The 20,356-nt window shown below is 39.5% G+C and overlaps 2 protein-coding genes across 7 annotated transcripts in view; one reads left to right on the plus strand and one right to left on the minus strand.

Moving 5' to 3' along the window:
• Positions 1–2,447, plus strand: part of stxbp1a (syntaxin binding protein 1a) — a 99,916-nt gene extending 97,469 nt beyond the window's left edge. For both annotated transcript variants that reach the window (XM_061980749.2, XM_061980750.2), the window contains one exon: positions 2,045–2,447. Coding sequence is in view for 1 of the 2 variants with exons in the window: in XM_061980750.2 (XP_061836734.1) it covers positions 2,045–2,127 (83 nt within the window). In the remaining variant the exon portion in view is untranslated. The remainder of the gene's footprint in view (positions 1–2,044) is intronic.
• Positions 1–20,356, minus strand: part of akna (AT-hook transcription factor) — a 100,581-nt gene that overhangs the window by 18,328 nt on the left and 61,897 nt on the right. For 2 of the 5 annotated variants that reach the window (XM_061980745.2, XM_061980746.2), the window contains exons 21-22: positions 17,667–17,763; positions 15,990–17,589 (exon numbers count right to left, since the gene is read on the minus strand). In XM_061980745.2, the coding sequence (XP_061836729.2) occupies positions 17,361–17,589; positions 17,667–17,763 (326 nt within the window). In that variant the 3' untranslated portion in view covers positions 15,990–17,360. Of the gene's footprint in view, positions 1–15,988; positions 17,590–17,666; positions 17,764–20,356 lie in introns of those variants that run through there. The other 3 variants (XR_009817452.2, XR_009817451.2, XM_072915339.1) reach the window with 3 other exon arrangements.

Raw genomic sequence — 20,356 nt, forward strand, 5'->3', positions numbered from 1 at the left:
CCAAAACCAGTGAAGTTGGCACGTTGTGTAATTCGTAAATAAAAACAGAATACAATGATTTGCAAATCCTTTTCAACCTATATTCAATTGAATAGACTGCAAAGACAAGATACTTAACGTTCAAACTGGAAAACTTTGTTTTTTCTTGCAAATATTAGCTCATTTGTAATTTGATGCCTGTCACATGTTTCAAAAAAGCTGGCACAAGTGGCAAAAAAGACTGATAAAGTTGAGGAATGCTCATCAAACACTTATTTGGAACATCCCACAGGTGAACAGGCTAATTGGGAACAGATGGGTGCCATGATTGGGTATAAAAGCAGCTTCCATGAAATGCTCAGTCATTCACAAACACGGATGGGGCGAGGGTCACCACTTTGTGAACAAATGCATGAGCAAATTGTCCAACAGCTTAAGAACAACATTTCTCAACGAGCTATTGCAAGGAATTTAGGGATTTCACCATCTAAGGTCTGTAAAATCATCAAAAAAAAGGTTCAGAGAATCTGGAGAAATCACTGCCCGTAACAGGCAGTACTGCATCAAAAAGCGACATCAGTGTGTAAAGGATATCACCACATGGGCTCAGGAACACTTCAGAAAACCACTGTCAGTAACTACAGTTGGTCGCTACATCTGTAAGTGCAAGTTAAAACTCTACTATGCAAAGCCAAAGCCATTTATCAACAACACCCAGAAACGCCACCGGCTTCGCTGGGCCCGAGCTCATCTAAGATGGACTGATGCAAAGTGTAAAAGTGTTCTGTGGTCTGACGAGTCCACATTTCAAATTGTTTTTGGAAACTTTGGACGTCGTGTCCTCAGGAACAAAGAGGAAAAGAACCATCCGGATTGTTCAAGGCGCAAAAGTTCAAAAGCCAGCATCTGTGATGGTATGGGGGTGTATTAGTGCTCAAGGCATGGGTAACTTACACATCTGTGAAGGCACCATTAATGCTGAAAGGTACATACAGGTTTTAGAGCAACATATGTTGCCATCCAAGCAACGTTATCATGGACGCCCCTGCTTATTTCAGCAAGACAATGCCAAGCCACATGTTACAACAGCATGGCGTCATAGTAAAAAAGTGCGGGTACTAGACTGGCCTGCCTGTAGTCCAGACCTGTCTTCCATTGAAAATGTGTGGCGCATTATGGAGCCTAAAATACGACAACGGAGACCCCGGACTGTTGAACAACTTAAGCTGTACATCAAGCAAGAATGGGAAAGAATTCCACCTGAAAAGCTTCAAAAATTGGGTCTCCTTAGTTCCCAAACGTCTACTGAGTGTTGTTAAAAGGAAAGGCCATGTAACACAGTGGTAAAAATGCCCCTGTTCCAACTTTTTTGCAATGTGTTGCTGCCATTAAATCCTAAGTTAATAATTATTTGCAAAAAAAAAATTGAAGGTTCTCAGTTCGAACATTAAATATCTTGTGTTTGCAGTCTATTCAATTGAATATAAGTTGAAAAGGATTTGCAAATCATTGTATTCTGTTTTTATTTACGATTTACACAACGTGCCGACTTCACTGGTTTTGGGCTTAATATATATATATATATATATATATATATATATATATATATATATATATATATATATATATATATATATATCGAACGTTTTATCAAACACATTTTTCGCCATTATTGATTCCATTGTGATTTATATTTCTATCGTTTTATCGCCCCAGTCCTAATTCTATGAGTATTAATGATACTGTTCTATTGGATATGACACACATCTGCTTTGTTGTCAATATAAAACAAATAAGATGTTTAAGTTTTGTTTAGATATGTATTAAAGTACTCTACATTGCATTGACTTGAGCATTTCAATGTAGAAAATGTATGAGAGTGATGATGAATATCATCATCTGATAGTTAAAAATACAAAGTAATTCAAGATTTAGACAAGATAGGAGTAGTCCTTAGTAAGCAAAAGCTAGAAACACATGTTCTACTTGTGCATGTCCTCAATCCTGTATTAATACTGCATTTGTGTGTGTTTGTGTGTCTGTGTGTCTGTGTGTGTGTCTTCAGGATCCACCAACATTTTCACCCCCACCAGCCTGCTGGAGCAGCTGAAGACCATGAACAAACCAGACGAAGAAGTGACAAGTTAAAAAAAAACAAAAAAAAACTCAACTTCAATGAGTCACATCTCTCTCCTCCTTTTACGTCGTTTATTTATTGTGTGTGTGCATCTTGCTCGAGAATAAGTTGGGGGGTAAAAAAAAAAAAAAAAAAAAAAAGACAAGAAAAAAAAAATATATGTTCAAACTAAAAGTATTCTCATCTTTTTTGCAAATGGATGCAACGAATATTGAAATATCCCAAACCAGACGGCCATGTAAGATGGATCATACCAAAATATGAAAGTGTATGCTGTAAAACCCTCCGGGAATATTGTCAAAGGCAGGTGGAGAGTTGAAATGTTGTAAAATATAGCATATCAATCAACATGCAATATATATATATTCATATATTCACCTGGAGAGGAAGTCGCTGGCCATTTGAGATGTTTGTATCAAGTAGCATGCTTGGACTTGTGTGGACTGTTTACTGTGTTTGTATCCCGTGTGGATGTTTTTTTTATATTTTTTAGGAGCTCGCTTTTTTCCTAAAATGTTGTGTTCGGATACTCTACTGAAAAAAACAAAAAAAACACGGCTTTCAAAACCGCCACTTTCTTCCTCGGTGCGTCGAAGGGTTAATTTTCGCATTGTCTTGGAAGACCTTTCGCCTCTAGTCCGAGTTCTTGCTCGTACACTAGATAGGACAGCTCTGGTCTCGTCAACATGGACAGTACAGGCCATACGTTTGGACACATTCAATGCATTTTCTTTATTTTCATGACTATGTACATTGTAGATACCCTATTTTTTCGGAGTATAAGTCGCACCGGAGTATAAATCGCACCTGCCGAAAATGCATAATAGAAAAGGAAAAAAACATATATAAGTCGCACTGGAGCCCGGCCAAACTACGAAAAAAACTGCAACTTATAGTCCAAAAAATACGGTAGTCGTGCAGCTGACAGCTCTAGTCTAGACTAGATAGGACAACGACAGTCTGGACTATACAGGGTAGCTCTAGTCTATACCTGTCAACCCTCCCATATTTTGACTTTACCCGTTTCCATATCCATACTTGCCAACCCTCCCGAATTTTCCGGGAGACTCCCGAAATTCAGCACCTCTCCCGAAAACCTCCCGGGACAAATATTCTCCCGAAAATCTCCCGATTTTCAGCCGGAGCTGGAAGCCACGCCCCCTCCAGCTCCTTGCGGACCTGAGTGAGGACAGCTTTTTTTCAGGATGGGAGGACAACAGGGTGACAAGAACTAAATCATCCAGACTAGAGATAAATTGTATTATTATGTTTATCTTACCTAAAAATAAATATATTTATTAATTAAAAAAAACAAAAAACTAAATACATTTTTACTATATCTTGCTAAAAACATCAAAATTAATTGTATTTTTTCCTGACTCCTTATTACATCCAGCCATAGAATTATACATTAAAATAAACATATTTGAAATAATTGATTTTAAATTATCATAATAATTTATTTAAAATGACCATATTTGATTATTAAAATAATTGCTTGTTTATCAACAACTTTAGCATTTTATTCATTACATTTTGAAACTCTCAGAAGCCAAGTTATGTTATATTCCTTAATATTTATTTATGCAAGTTTGAAGTATCACTTATCCAAACAGTTTTGTTTGCATATTTTCAGGATATATATATATATATATATATATATATATATATATATATATATATATATATATATATATATATATATATATATATATATATATATATGTGTGTATATATATATATATATATATATATATATATATATATATATATATATATATATATATATATATATATATATACATACACATATCTCGACGTCCTATCGAGTAAGTACTAGTGTAAGTCTCCTATTAAGTCAGGTCTGTCTTATCTAGTCTGGACTAGAGCTGTCCTATTTGGTCGGTCTGTTCTATCCAGTCCAGACTCGAGCTGTCCTATCTAGTATAGAGTGTAGCTATCCGATTTAGTTTAGTCTTTGATTAGTAGTCGAGACTGGTCTTCTATTAAGTCAGGTCTGTCTTATCTAGTCTGGACTAGAGCTGTCCTATCTGGTCGGTCTGTCCTATCTAGTCCAGACTCGAGCTGTCCTATCTAGTATAGAGTGTAGCTGTCTGATGTAGTCTAGTCTTTGATTAGTAGTCGAGTCTGGTCAAGTACTATCTTATCCAGACGTCCTATCGAGTAAGTACTACTGTGAGTCTCCTATTAGGTCTGGGCTGTCTTATCCAGTCTGGACTAGAGCTGTCCTATCTGGTCGGTCTGTCCTATCTAGTCCAGACTCGAGCTGTCCTATCTAATATAGTGTGTAGCTGTCCGACATAGTCTTTGATAAGTAGTCGAGTCTGGTCAAGTTCTATCTTATCCAGACATCCTATCGAGTAAGTACTACTGTGAGTCTCCTATTAGGTCTGGTCTGTCTTATCTAGTCTGGACTAGAGCTGTCCTATCTGGTCGGTCTGTCCTATCTAGTCCAGACTCGAGCTGTCCTATCTAGTCTAGTCTGTCCTATCTAGTATAGAGTTTATCTGTCCGATATAGTGCAGTCTTTGATTAGTCCTCGAGTCCGGTCAAGTGCTATCTTATCCAGACGTCCTATCGAGTAAGTACTACTGTAAGTCACTTATTAAGATTGGTCTGTCTTATCTAGTCTGGACTAGAGCTGTCTTATCTAGTTTAGCATGGAATAAAGCTGTTCTGTCAAGTCTGTCCCATCTAATATAGACTCTAGCTGTCCGACCTAGTCTACTATGTCCTATCTATTCTCGACTGGAGCTACCCTGTCGAGGATAGCCTAAACTAGAGCTGTCCTATCTAGGCTAATATAGAATAGAGCTGTCCTGTCAAGTCTGTCCTATCTAATATAGACTCAAGCTGTCCGACCTAGTCTACTTTGTCCTTTCTATTCTAGACCAAAGCTGTGCTGTCTAGCATAATGATGTCCTATTGAGAAAAGTAACACCAGACTAGATAGGACAGTTACAGTTGCATTCTATACTAGATCTGATGAAGTCGAGACTTTATCGCAGTTCATGTTCAAAGACCAGATAGGACAGCTGTAGTCCAGACCTGTAACTGCCCTATCTAGCCTGGTCTGCCCAATCTCAATCAATCAATCAATCCAAGTTTATTTATATAGCCCTCAATCACAAGTGTCTCAAAGGGCTGCACAAGCCACAACTACCTAGTGTAGTCCGTCTTTTCTAGTCCAGACTAGAAATGCTCGACCTTTGAGCGTGAGCCGACGAAGGGATGGAGGTGAAACGTCTTCAAGACAACGTTGCGATGGACTCGGCGCCCTGAGGACAAAACTCCATGAATGAGAATTATTCACACACAAGTTGATCAGTTCAATCTATGCAAATTCACTGCACTATTACTTTGGAACTCTCACTTCCTGCTGCTGCCCCCTAGTGCTCACAAACAGGACTTATGGATTTTTTAAGTCGATAAAAGGCTGGGGATCGAATGCAATGGAACCCGCTCTAGTCGGGACCGTTTATGTCCACAAACTCATCACGTTCTTATTAAGTCTTAAGTGCACACTTCAGACTTAGATGGTTAGCTTATATCGACAAAATAGGTCCGTTTATGTTGACGTGTTGCAATATTGACAACAACACAAACACTCGAGTCGTAAACGGGGATGTGAATCTCGATTTAATTTGATTCCGATTCTTTGGGTCGACAATTCAATTGTGAAACGATTCTGGATTAAACCCAAATTTCCATTCAAAAACCGATTCTCGCATTAAATGATTTGGGATACGAAATATAGCGGAACCTTTTCAAAAGGCTACAAAAGATCCTCCTCAGAAAGTTAAGCGCTGAGATGGCCACGAAAAACGTCTTTAAAAAAAAATCTGATTCTTAAAAATTTTGATTTAATTCCGAATAATAATGAATAAAATCGCAATTTGTATATTAATAATTTTTTTTTAAACTTCCTGTTTAGGACAATAGTCAGTCCGGGGTGCTGGAAATAAATTGATTCAAAACAGAATGACAATTATTATTATTTGCGGAAACTGAACCGATTCAAAATGTTCAAGAATCGACTTTTTATTAGATTTTTTTTCATACCATGAATTGATTAACGTGGACCCCGACTTAAACAAGATGAAAAACTTATTCGGGTGTTACCATTTAGTGGTCAATTGTACGGAATATGTACTGTACTGTGCAATCTACTAATAAAAGTCTCAATCAATCCGTAGAGGAGCTTTTGTAAGTTTGTTTTGAAAATATTTTATCATCATTTTTGCAGCAAATAATACATTACGAACATCGGTTTGAATTCCGAATCAAATCATTACCCCGAGAATTGGATTACAATTGAATTTTGAGCTGTTCACATCCCTTGTAGTAGGTAGCCTTCAAAATAAAAGCATGGGAGTGCGAGCCTGGATTTTTTACCACGGCAACACAATGCACGGGGCGGTATAGCTCGGTTGGTAGAGTGGCCGTGGCGGCATACTTGAGGGTTCCAGGTTCGATCCCTGCTTCTGCCAACCTAGTCACTGCCGTTGTGTCCTTGGGCAAGACGCTTTACCCACCTGCTCCCAGTGCCACCCACACTGGTTTAAATGTAACTTGTATGTAAAGTGCTTTGAGTCACTACAGAAAATTCAAATTCAAAAATATATAATTCACTCATTTATTTATTTTTTCCCCACATCTTAGCTAATGGAAGAAAGATGTGTACATATATAAAAAATTATAATAATATTAAAAAAAATATTTCATTATCACCCATTCTCCATACGTCTATAAGATGACAAGTAAATATGCAAAGCTAAAAAACGGGTTGCGCTGTAATTGATCATATTATCGGTGAAGGTTATCCAATAAACATTTACTGAGTTTACAATTATCATGACAACTTTCCGGCTTTTTCTCCAAATCAAATCGCAACTTTTTAAAGTCGCTATCATCCCGCACTCGTAGCGAGGGGGCCGGTTATATTTCAGTATTGTATCCTGTCTTCTCATGATTTTAGCCAGGATGTTGCATCATGCACCGAGTAGTGTCGTGTACGCGCCACATGTTGTCGTTTAGCGTCTCACTGTTGACTCGTGATATTTGGGACTGTGAAGTAGTGCTAACTTTTCCTTTATCCATCCACGCCGATGCGAAGCCGCTGTGTTTGTGACTGTGCGTAGCTTGTTTAGTAGTCAGTCGGAAACAACAACAACAAAAAGAAATGTATTGTTTCTTTACCCTGATTTTTTCCCTCTGGTGCGATGTAAACCCCCTCCAATGGTGAATGGCTTTGCAAGACTAAAAAAAAAAAAAAAAAAAAAAGACAATTTAAAAACCCACGTTTATTGCCTCCATCCCTTCCCTGCTCCCACAGCCCAGCAAGTTGAATATTGCACTATAATGCATTTTCTGTGCCGCAAATGCTTATTTGTGTATTTTTTCCCCCCTGTTGTATAGGATTAACTTGTCAAAGCCATTGATTTCTTTTCCAAACGCTTTTTCTTGAAAACATTAGTCTGTCCCTGAACTTGTTGGGAACGTATGTTTGCGAGTGTCGAAGCACAAACAATACTTCCATGTGTACCTTACATGTACTAAGGCTGTCGAATAAATTGGCTTCCATTACATTTCAGGACTCCATTTTTTGGGGGGTGGGGGGAGGGGGGGATTTTGCATCCGTATGGCATATTTGCCAACCTTGAGACCTCCGAATTCGGGAGATGGGGGTTGGGGGGCGGGCAGCATGCCCCTTCCCCTTCGAGCTGTCCTATATGAAATTAAATTATTTTTTCCAATCATTTTGTGCACTGAGCTCCAAAAGCCGTAGATGTTATTGTAGCGTCCCGGAAGAGTTAGTGCTGCAAGGGGTTCTGGGTATTTGTTCTGTTGTGTTTATGTTGTGTTATGTTGTCATTCTTGTTTGGTGTGGGTTCACAGTGTGGTGCATATTTGTAACAGTGTTAGTTGTTTATACGGCCACCCTCAGTGTGACCTGTATGGCTTTTGATCAAATATGCATTGCATTCACTTGTGTGTTTGTGTAAAAGCCTCATATATCATGTGACTGGGCCGGCATGCTGTTTGTATGGAGGAAAAGCGGGGGTGATGACAGGTTGTAGAAGATGCTGAAGACAGTGCCTTTAAGGCACGCCCCCAATATTGATGTCCGGGTGGAAATCGGGAGAAATTCGGGAGAACGGTTGCCCCGGGAGATTTTCGGGAGGGGCACTGAAATTCGGGAGTCTCCCAGGAAATTCAGGAGGGTATGGCTTCGTCTCCTTCTTGTTGTGTGTGCAGTTGTGCACTGAGCGCCAAAAGCCGTAGATGCTATTGTAGCGTCCCGGAAGAGTTAGTGCTGCAAGGGGTTCTGGGTATTTGTTCTGTTGTGTTTATGTTGTGTTACGGTGCGGATGTTCTCCCGAAATGTGTTTGTCATTCTTGTTTGGTGTGGGTTCACAGTGTGGCGCATATTTGTAACAGTGTTAAAGTTGTTTATACGGCCACCCTCAGTGTGACCTGTATGGCTTTTGATCAAGTATGCCTTGCATTCACTTGTGTGTTTGTGTCAAAGCCGCATATATCATGTGATGTGACTGGGCCGGCACGCTGTTTGTATGGAGGAAAAGCGGGGGTGATGACAGGTTGTAGAAGATGCTGAAGACAGTGCCTTTAAGGCACGCCCCCAATATTGATGTCCGGGTGGAAATCGGGAGAAATTCGGGAGAACGGTTGCCCCGGGAGATTTTCGGGAGGGGCACTGAAATTCGGGAGTCTCCCAGGAAATTCAGGAGGGTATGGCTTCGTCTCCTTCTTGTTGTGTGTGCAGTTGTGCACTGAGCTCCAAAAGCCGTAGATGCTATTGTAGTGTCCCGGAAGAGTTAGTGCTGCAAGGGGTTCTGGGTATTTGTTCTGATGTGTTTATGTTGTGTTACCGTGCGGATGTTCTCCCGAAATGTGTTTGTCATTCTTGTTTGGTGTGGGTTCACAGTGTGGTGCATTTTTGTAACAGTGTTAAGTTGTTTATACGGCCACCCTCAGTGTGACCTGTATGTCTTTTGATCAAGTATGCATTGCATTCACTTGTGTGTGTGTGTAAAAGCCGCATATATCATGTGACTGGGCCGGCACGCTGTTTGTATGGAGGAAAAGCGGGCGTGATGACAGGTTGTAGAAGAGAAGACGCTGAAGGCAGTGCCTTTAAGGCACGCCCCCAATATTGTTGTCCGGGTGGAAATCGGGAGAAATTCGGGAGAATGGTTGCCCCGGGAGATTTTCGGGAGGGGCACTGAAATTCGGGAGTCTCCCAGGAAATTCAGGAGGGTTGGCAAGTATGGCTTCGTCTCCTTCTCGTCGTGTGTGCAGTTGTGCACTGAGCTCCAAAAGCCGTAGATGTTATTGTAGCGTCCCGGAAGAGTTAGTGCTGCAAGGGGTTCTGGGTATTTGTTCTGTTGTGTTTATGTTGTGTTACGGTGCGGATGTTCTCCCAAAATGTGTTTGTCATTCTTGTTTGGTGTGGGTTGACAGTGTGGCGCATATTTGTAACAGTGTTAAAATTGTTTATACTGCCACCGTCAGTGTGACCTGTATGGCTGTTGACCATGTGTGTGTGTGCTTGAAATTAACATTATCATTGAACAAGTTAAAAGATCATACAACCTGTCTGCATTTCTTGACATCTTCGAGTAAAGACCATTGTTAAACCCGTCCAACGCTACATTATTAGTGACTGGGCCGGCACGCTGTTTATATGGAAGAAAAGCGGACGCATGGACAGCATGCGGCTGTTAAGGGGTGAAGGTTTCAGGTTGTAGAGGACGCTAAAGGCAGTGCCTTTAAGGCACGCCCCCAATCGGGAGAAATTCGGGAGAATGGTTGCCCCGGGAAGATTTTCGGGAGGGGCACTGAAATTCAGGAGTCTCCCGGGAAAATCGGGAGGGTTGGCAAGTATGCCCTATGGGGCTTGATGCATTCAGGTCGCGGAATCGCAACAACCTGGAAGGACTGGAAGCAGGGTGCAGGTAAGAGTTCTTTCATTCAACACACAAGGCAGAAGTACAACACAGAGTACAGAGCCGAAGACGAAAAACAAAATTCTCACGGCATCAAAAGAAAGGCAAACCGTAGCATACAGCCAGTATTAACTGTCGCAAGTGGCGAACGTTAATCCTACGCCGAGTGAATGTGGCGATACCGGGTGTGTACGACCAAAACCAGTGAAGTTGGCACGTTGTGTAAATCGTAAATAAAAACAGAATACAACAGTTTTAAGAACAACATTTCACTGCGATGAGGTGGCGACTTGTCCAGGGTGTACCCCGCCTTCCGCCCGATTGTAGCTGAGATAGGCTCCAGGGCCCCTTCGACCCCAAAGGGAATAAGCGGTAGAACATGGATGGGAGGGATGGATTTCTCAACCAGCTATTACAAAGTAATTTAGGGATTTCACCATCTACAGTCTGTAATATCATCAAAGGGTTCAGAGAATGTGGAGAAATCCCTGCATGTGAGTGATGATATTACGGACCTTGGATCGGAGACCCCGGACTGTTGAACAACTTAAGCTGTACATCAAGCAAGAATGGGTAAGAATTCCACCTGAAAAGCTTCAAAAATTGGTCTCCTCAGTTCCCAAACATTTACAGAGTGTTGTTAAAAGGAAAGGCCATGTAACACAGTTAGGGATGATGTTTGATATGTAATTATCGAGTTCGAGCCTATTATCGAATCCTCTTATCGAACCGATTCCTTATCGATTCTCTTATCGAGTCCAGATAGGTTGTTGTATATGGAAAAAAACACACAATATTTGGTTTAACAAAAGCTCACTTTTATTATATAAGAAAAAAATAAAATCTAATAAATAAATAAATATTGACTGTTACCCCCCTAAAAAAAAAATAAAATAAAAATAAATATTGACTGTTGTTACCCAAAGTATATTAAGTGGGATTTTTCAGAAAAACAAATATATACAGTAACACAAAAACAACCTGTCTCTGTGATCACTATAGGTGTATAAATAATAATATAGTGTTAAATAAAATCAGTCCCTTGGGCACAAAACTGAAAATACAGTTCTCCAAAAAGTGCACTTCTGCTGCTATTTGACATAACTGTTTGTTATGATGCTGCTGACATTGTTGTACTTTATTTCTTTATTGAAAGAAAATTCTATGAAGAGAAAAGTTGTTTGCAAATGTGTTTACATTTAACATAAAACATTAAAAGTTCAAGCTAAAAAAAAGAAATACACTTTATTGAGTTAACATTATTTCTTTATAGGGGGAAATATGTGATGTTATGAGCTAGGGAATATAACAACTACACTACCCAGCATGCAACGGGAATGACGAGCATGCGCGGTAGCCCCGAAAAGTGTTGTTGCATGTCGCCACCCGGCAGCTAAGAATGAGGTTATGAGCACGCTGTGAAAGTAAACGTCAAGAACTCAGCCAACACGCCTCGTCTGCATTATTTATAATTAGACAGACAACACATATACAGTGTGATTTTGTTTTGTTTACAAGGAAAGAAAAACAAAAGTTAAAAAAGGGAGATATATGTTGTATATATATGTATGTGCTGCAGTTGCTTTAAGAACGTTGTGACAGCTGCCGTAAAGGAGGTGCGTTGCTAGCCTGGTTGCTATGTTTCCGGTTGGTCGTAAAAGTGTTGGTCATGTGTTTGTACCCTGCTCAAATCTCTCAGTAAAGTTATTCATTGGATTATACCTTTTTGTTTTGAACTTTATTACACCTTGGAGCGCTTTTTCCGGTCCATTGTTTTTCCTGCTTTCCCTATCTGCGCCTAATGACTGAGCTACGTGACGTCATTTCTTGTGATGTCCCACGGAGCATTTCTGGTCGGGACGGGATTCGTTCCCAGGGATTCGAATAAAGAACCAACTCTTTTTCTTTACTATAGTGGTCTCGATAACGGGTACCGGTTCTCAAAAAGGGATTCGAGTCCCGGGAAAACCGGTTTCGAGTATCATCCCTAAACACAGTGGTAAAAATGCCCCCGTGCCTCTCCTCCAGGTTAGATAGCTCTAACCTGGAGGAGAGACTCCTTGTCTATCTTCACGCCAACATTCAACATACAGAGGTTGTTTTCCGGTCACTTACACCTGAACATCTTCTTACATGGTCAGGTTGTACTCTCCTGAATTAACACACACCCGTGACCTGACGTCCTCCGTGTCGCCCTTCTGTCCGGACAAAGATGATAAGACCAGACATACACATCATATACAATAATAGTGATGATACAAACATAATACATAACAAACAAGTACAAAGTTGACCTTTATATGACCTTTACAGCTAGTAAATGTTAGAGGACTTTACTGTCCATGTTTGGAACAGACTTTAAAATGTGTTTCGTTCACAGAAACACATGTTAAATGACTTTTCTAATATTTTTTAGACAATATTTTCAGCATAATCACATCACTGCTAAAACAATCCAATGTAGAAAACTATACTAACTACTATCAGAACTCATTCGCAAAGAATTCATATTTTATAGAAAAAAAAAAGGCAGCCCAATGTTTTATTTCATACTTCTTGGCAGGTTTGAATTCACGTTTAAAAAAAAAAAAAGTACACAACTGAGATATTCAACACGTCTTGAGTTCATACAAAATGACAAAAACTGTGAATAGGCACTAAAACACCCTACAATGTCTAATTATAATCATCTAAATCAGGCATTTGAATGCAGCTGAGATAGGCTCCAGCACCCCCCGAGAACCTGAAAGGGAAAAGCGGTAGGAAATGGATGGATGGAGAAATCAGGCATTGGCAACCTGCAGATCTTTTCGCACTTTGATTTTTAAACACTTATTTTTTTCAAACAGTGGATAAAATGGGCACTTTTTAAAAGACCTTTATATTTTTCGGAGTGTAAGTCGCACCGGCCGAAAATGCATAATAAAGAAGGAAAAAAAACATATATAAGTCGCACTGGTGTATAAGTCGCATTTTTTGGGGAAATGTATTTGATAAAACCCAACACCAAGAATAGACATTTGAAAGGCAATTTAAAATAAATAAAGAATAGTGAACAACAGGCTGAATAAGTGTACGTTATATGAGGCATAAATAACCAACTGAGAACGTGCCTGGTATGTTAACGTAACATATTATGGTAAGAGTCATTCAAATAACTAACATATAGAACATGCTATACGTTTACCAAACAATCTGTCACTCCTAATCGCTAAATCCCATGAAATCTTATACGTCTAGTCTCTTACGTGAATGAGCTAAACAATATTATTTGATATTTTACGGTAATGTGTTAATAATTTCACACATAAGTCGCTCCTGAGTATAAGTCGCACCCCCGGCCAAACTATGAAAAAAAACTGCGACTTATAGTCCGAAAAATACGGTACTAATTGGATGATATGGAGAGAGATGTTGTCAGCGCTGCCTGCAGGAGCAAAGGTCCATGCCTCTGTCCATGGTGCTGAGGACAGAGCACCATCAGACGGGGGCGTGGCAGCGCTGACGGCGAGACACGGCTGGCAGGTGATTAGATTTCACAGGTGGTACGTGTTAATCTAATCATCTGTTGTCTTTAACAGTAAGCGGCCGGGAGCAGGAAACGAGACAGGATACGGTTCAGTCGTGTTCTGCTGGAGAAAACTTTTGTTAAAAACCTATGTTTACTAAAAACCTTGTTAAGACCTGCACGCTTGCTCCTGTGCCGTGTCGGACAGTGGAGCTGCTAGGAGGCAACTTCCACAGATGAGTTCAAAGAAGGCAAGAAAGAAGAAGTGAAAGGGTGTGTACATTTGTACGTCAGCCGTCTGATCAAAACGCATGTTTGTTTCTTGTGTTGGCGAAACAAAAACAACATATCGACTTCTTATATTGAGCAAATGACACAGTTGCCTTCTTCCCGCATAGAGCTCAGCCCTACTTCCTGTTCTTGTCTACAGCTAGCCCAGCAGGCACAAGACATTAAAACAACGTTGAGGTCCTAATGTTGAGTAACTCAAACATAACGTTAAAACAACATGCTGTTTGACGACGTTTAATCAATGTTGGGTTCTGACGTTGATTTGACCGTTGAATTTTACAACACGAATACAACGCTGAAACAACATACTTTCTGACGTGTATTCAATATCACACACTAAAAAATGTTGGGTTGAAAAATAACCCAATTTTAACCCAACTGCTGGTTCAGAAAAGGACAAACCCCTTATTTGAGTTATTTTAACTCAACATTTTGGGTTAGTTTTTTCAACCCAACTTTTGCGTTGAATTCTTTAACCAAAAAGTTGAGTTATGATAACTTAATGTTGGGTTATTCCCAACCAAACTATTGGGTTGAATTATTTAACCCAGAAGTTGAGTTATGCTCACTACAATGTTGGTTGATTGAAAATAATGTTAATGATAATAATAAAATTCCCTTCAAGAAAAAAGTAAATTTTTAATTAAAAAAAGTAAGAGATGTCCGACAATGGCTTTTTTGCCGATATCCGATATTGTCCAACTCGTAATTACTGATTCCGATATCAACCGATACCGATATATACAGTCGTGGAATTAACACATTATTATGCCTAATTTTGTTGTGATGACCCGCTGGATGCATTAAACAATGTAACAAGGTTTTCCAAAATAAATCAACTCAAGTTATGGAAAAAAATGCCAACATGGGACTGCCATATTTATTATTGAAGTCACAAAGTGCATTATTTTTTTTAACATGCCTCAAAACAGCAGCTTGGAATTTGGGACATGAGGATGAGGAGGTTGAGGTGGGCAGGGTTGAGGTGTGTGTGTGTGTGTGTGTGTGTGTGGAGGGGGGGGGGGGGGGGGGTAGCAGGGTAGCAGGGGGGGGGGGTTGTATATTGTAGCGTCCCGGAAGAGTTAGTGTTGCAAGGGGTTCTGGGTATTTGTTCTGATGTGTTTATGTTGTGTTACGGTGCGGATGTTCTCCCGAAATGTGTTTGTCATTCTTGTTTAGTGTGGGTTCACAGTGTGGCGCATATTTGTAACAGTGTTAAAGTTGTTTATACGGCCACCCTCAGTGTGACCTGTATGGCTGTTGACCAGTATGCGTTGCATTCACTTCTGTGTGTGTGAAAAGCCGTAGATATTATGTGATTAGGCCGGCATGCTAAGGCAGTGCCTTTAAGGTTTATTGGCGCTCTGTACTTCTCCCTACGTCCGTGTACCACTCCGTACAGCGGCGTTTTAAAAAGTAATACATTTTACTTTTTGAAACAGATACCGATAATTTCCGATATCACATTTTCAAGCATTTATCGGCCGATATTATCGGACATCTTTTTTTATCCAAATATGCATTACTCGTTGAAAAACAATCCAAAAATTGTTCATAATTGTGAAAACCCAGAAATTGAGTTAAAATAATACCCTTATAACCCCAAAAATGGATTGCCCTTCATAAAAATAACTCCAAAATGTAACCCAACACTAGCAACTCATAAATTAGGTTATCAAAAATAATCCAGCATTGTTTTAGTGTGCAGGCTGTGACATTGATTTGACCATCGATATTTGGTCATTTCCCAACCAACAACGTTGTCTCAATTTACAAATACAACTATTTAACAACATTGTTTCAGAGTCAGTTTTAAAGGACGTGTATGTATAATCAACCTTGTATCAATGTCTTGTGTCAGCTGAAAAGCCTTCTGGGTATTGTAGGTTTGTAAACATTTATTTGGAAGTTGTTCATACATGTATGTATGTATGTATTTATCAAGGATAAAACAATTACCGCATTTTTCGGACTATAAATCGCAGTTTGGCCGGGGGTGCGACTTATACACAGGAGCGACTTATGTGTGAAATTATTAACACATTACCGTAAAATATGAAATAATATTATTTAGCTCATTCACGTAAGAGACTAGACGTATAAGATTTCATGGGATTTAGCGATTAGGAGTGACAGATTGTTTGGTAAACGTATAGAATGTTCTATATGTTATAGTTATTTGAATGACTCTTACCATAATATGTTACGTTAACATACCAGGCACGTTCTCAGTTGGTTATTTATGCGTCATATAACGTACACTTATTCAGCCTGTTGTTCACTATTCTTTATTTATTTTAAATTGCCTTTCAAATGTCTATTCTTGGTGTTGGGTTTTATCAAATACATTTCCCCCAAAAATGCGACTTATACTCCAGTGCGACTTATGTTTTTTTCCTTCTTTATTATGCATTTTCGGCCGGTGCGACTTATACTCCGGAGCGGCTTATACTCCGAAAAATACGGTAAGAATATATGCAAAAAGGCAGCATTTACATGAGTGCGATGTTAAAGTGTGATGATAAGCTCTCATTGTCTCTCATTTTACCAATAAAAATGAGCTTAGATTACTTTCATCAGTTCACAAATACTCTTAAATGTGTTAAAACATAAATGTTTAAGATGATCAAACACTTTTCAAGTGTAAAATATACACTGAGAATGTCTGCAACATGAATGATGATGAAGACTTTGGTGGTGTTTCTCTCTTTAATCATAATTATTAATCATTATTGTTGTTAGTTATAATGAATTTAAACAGAACAATAATTTGACAATGAGCTCCGAGTATGTGCTTTTACTGCCATCTAGTGTTTACTTTTCATTCTGTGTGGTATAAAACGAGTAGAACTTCGATAGGGTATTGTTTTTCAATTTTTGTTAGTTTTTTTTTTTAGGTTAAGGTTACAAGTAACACTTAAAACAATGATAAGAAATTAATAAAATCACAACAGTTAGATGTTATTGAAAAAATAGGCCTTTTAAAAAAAAAAAATCGCAACCTTTTCAAAAAGCTGCTGCAAATTTAGCCTTTTTTTTTTACTGGAGGGACTGATAAAATAACAACTGTTGTATTTAGAAAAAGTGCACTTACATCTCGTCAAAGCATCTTCCTGCTTGAAAATGTTGAATGGACTTGTGAGACACCGCCCTCTGCTGGATTCATAGATGCAGCACTCTTTAGCCCAAACCACTTTGTATTCAAGTTATCATAAAAAAAAAATATTTACAATTTAGAGCAGTGAAAAGAAAATGGGGAATATGCGAGGAAGTAAATGTTAAACCTTGAGCAGGCGATGATTTGCTGTTTTCACCTAATTGTCAAAAATGTGAGATAGGCTCCAGCGACCCCAAAAGGGACAAGCGGTAGAAAATGGCAGGGATGGATGGACTCACACAGCTTCGTGTCCTTGCCAGCTGCACGTTTACAGGCACTGATTATTCCGAGGTGGAGTTAATAGTGTGTTTTGAACTGTTGCTCCAGATGGCGCATTCCTTCCTCCAGTTCGCGCAGCATGTGTTTGGACTTGTCCTGCATGATGCAGGCCTCCTGGAGAGTTTCATCCACGGAGCGCCGCGGCACCACCCGCTGTGGGGGTCGCGATGACCTTTGTTTGTCCTCCTTCGAGGGCGAGCTGGAATTGTTGGCGTACATGTGGACGGCTTGAGGGTGGAGGTAGAGACTGAGGAGCACGAGACATGGACTTTTAGCGTGACAGGAAGACGGAGGTCACCTGGTTAGTGTGTCGAGGTTCCTTACAGCAGCGACGTGGGACACACAGCGGCTGCCGCCACCCTGCCGGGACACTCGGGTTTGTGGCTGGAGGTCGGGGCGACGTTTGTGTCCTTGCAACAGTCTGAAGAAGTGAAGTACAATGATCATTATTATTACTACATACTGTGTATTAGGGCTGGGCGATATGGCCTTTTTTTAACATCTCGATATTTTTAGGCCATATCGCGATACACGATATATATCTCGATATTTTGCCTTAGCCTTGAATGAACACTTGATGCAAATAATCACAGCAGTATGATGATTCTATGTGTCTACATTAAAACATTCTTCTTCATACTGCATTAATATATGCTACTTTTAAACGTTCATTCAGAGAAGGAAATCACAACTAAGTCAATTTACCAAAACTGTATTTATTAAACAGTTATTAAGCAGTGGCACAAACATTCATGTCATTTCCAAAACAGAAAGTGCAAGATTGTCAGAGACATTTTAAAACAAGCGATTAGTTTAAAAAATGATGTCACACAAGATATTTCAATAACTGTCAAATAAAAATGAGCTGCATAATAGGAAAATCAAATAGTGTTCGTCCTTCGCTATGTGGTGGGTTCCTGCGGACGTTATCTCCTTTTGTTGACTCGTTTTATCATACGGTGTTGATGTGGAAATGGTTGCCTCGGCATTTTGTTGGTGTGGCACCGAACTGAGATGTTGACATGCGGAGTTTCAAGCGCTCTTCATTATCTAGCAGGTGACTTTTCAAATGATGCTACATAATAGCAGTAATGTTACTTTTTGTAGAAACGCCTTCGCCCCACACTTGACAAATTACGGTTGTCTGTTCGACATATTCCCACTTGAAGCCAAACCACCGCCAGACGATGGACTCCCTGCTGTTTTTCTTGGGAATTAATTATTCCTTCATTTGTTACCAGATTCGCACCTTCTTTCTCTCGTATTACCACAGCTAACGTTATCCATGCTGCTACCTCTCTGCTCAAGGAGGGCGTATACATATGTGACGTATGTAAGAAGGTGCGCTTGTTTTATGTCTCTGTGAGAAGGAGAGACTAGAAAGAGTGAGAAGAGCCTGTAGTGTAATGCCTGCAGCTAAAAGCAACTGCGTGAGAACATATACTCGAATATCACGATATAGTCATTTTCTATATCGCACAGAGACAAACCCGCGATATATCGCGTATATCATTACATCGCCCAGCCCTACTGTGTATACATTATTGTATGTGTATTAGTAGTACACTGCAAACAAAAAAAAAATATTCAAAAAATGAGGGGTATTTCATTTGAACTAAGCAAAATTATGTGCCAATAGATCAAGAAAATTCGGCTTGTCAAGACTTTCCAAAACAAGTAAAATTAGCTTACCTCAATGAATCCAAAAATACCTTAAAATAAGTATATTCTCACTAATAACAACTGTACTACTATATGAGTACGTATTTTCTATTGTTTCATTGAAAATAAAACAGCAAAGTCCATTTGGCTGTCATCTGTTTTAATATGAGACACAATTGTGTCAAAGTCATGATTTTTTTTTTCATGCTTGAAATAAGAAATTCTTACTTTAAAAAAGTAGTTTTATACTTGTGAGTGTTGATGACACAGCTTTGCAACACTTGATATTCTAGTTTCAAACATGTTTTACTCAATATACTGTAGGTCATAAAATCTCAGCAACAAGCTGTAATATCGTACTGAGATCATTTAGGAACAAAACACTTAAATCAAGTAAAACACTCTAACATAAAATCTGCTTAGTGAGAAGAATTATCTTATCAGACAGAAAATAAACAAATATCACCTTTATTTGAGATATTTAATCTTACTTAGATTTCAGTTTTTGCAGTGTAGCTCATGCTGGTTGATATACAAACATCCTGTGTTGTGTAGTGCAAAGTGTGTAGTCCAACCATACTTGCCAACCCTCCCGATTTTCCCGGGAGACACCCGAATTTCAGTGCCCCTCCCGAAAAACTCCCGGGGCAACCATTCTCCCGAATTTCTGCCGATTTCCACCCGGACAACAATATTGGGGACGTGCCTTAAAGGCACTGCCTTTAGCGTCCTCTACGTCACGTCCGCTTTTCCTCCATACAAACAGCGTGCCGGCCCAGTCACATAATATACCGGTATGCTGCTTTTACACACACACAAGTGAATGCAATTCATACTTGATCAACAGCCATACAGGTCACACTGAGGGTGGCCGTATAAACAACTTTAACACTGTTACAAATATGCGCCACACTGTGAACCCACACCAAACAAGAATGACAAAACACATTCCGCACCGTAACACAACATAAACACAACAGAACAAATACCCAGAACCCCTTGCAACACTAACTCTTCCGGGACGCTACAACATACACCCCTGCTACCACCAAACCCCCGCCCCCCATCTCCCGAATTCGGAGGTCTCAAGGTTGGCAAGTATGAGTCCAACCTGCATGCTAACACACCTCAAAAACCGGTGAGACGGTACAAAGATCATGCTAATGCTAGCACAGTAGCAAGATGGCTTTTCCAACTAATTTTGCAAGTGTATAACAGAATCAGAATCAGAAATAGAGATTTCCCCTTACAAAAAAAAGGTGAGAAACAAGTAAACGTTGGGAGGCTGTAAAAAAATATTCATTCAAAGGCTGGACTCCTCATAGCCATAGCACACATAAACAAGTTACATA

This window comes from Nerophis lumbriciformis, linkage group LG20, assembly GCF_033978685.3.
Source record: "Nerophis lumbriciformis linkage group LG20, RoL_Nlum_v2.1, whole genome shotgun sequence".
NCBI classification, from domain to species: Eukaryota; Metazoa; Chordata; class Actinopteri; order Syngnathiformes; family Syngnathidae; genus Nerophis; species Nerophis lumbriciformis.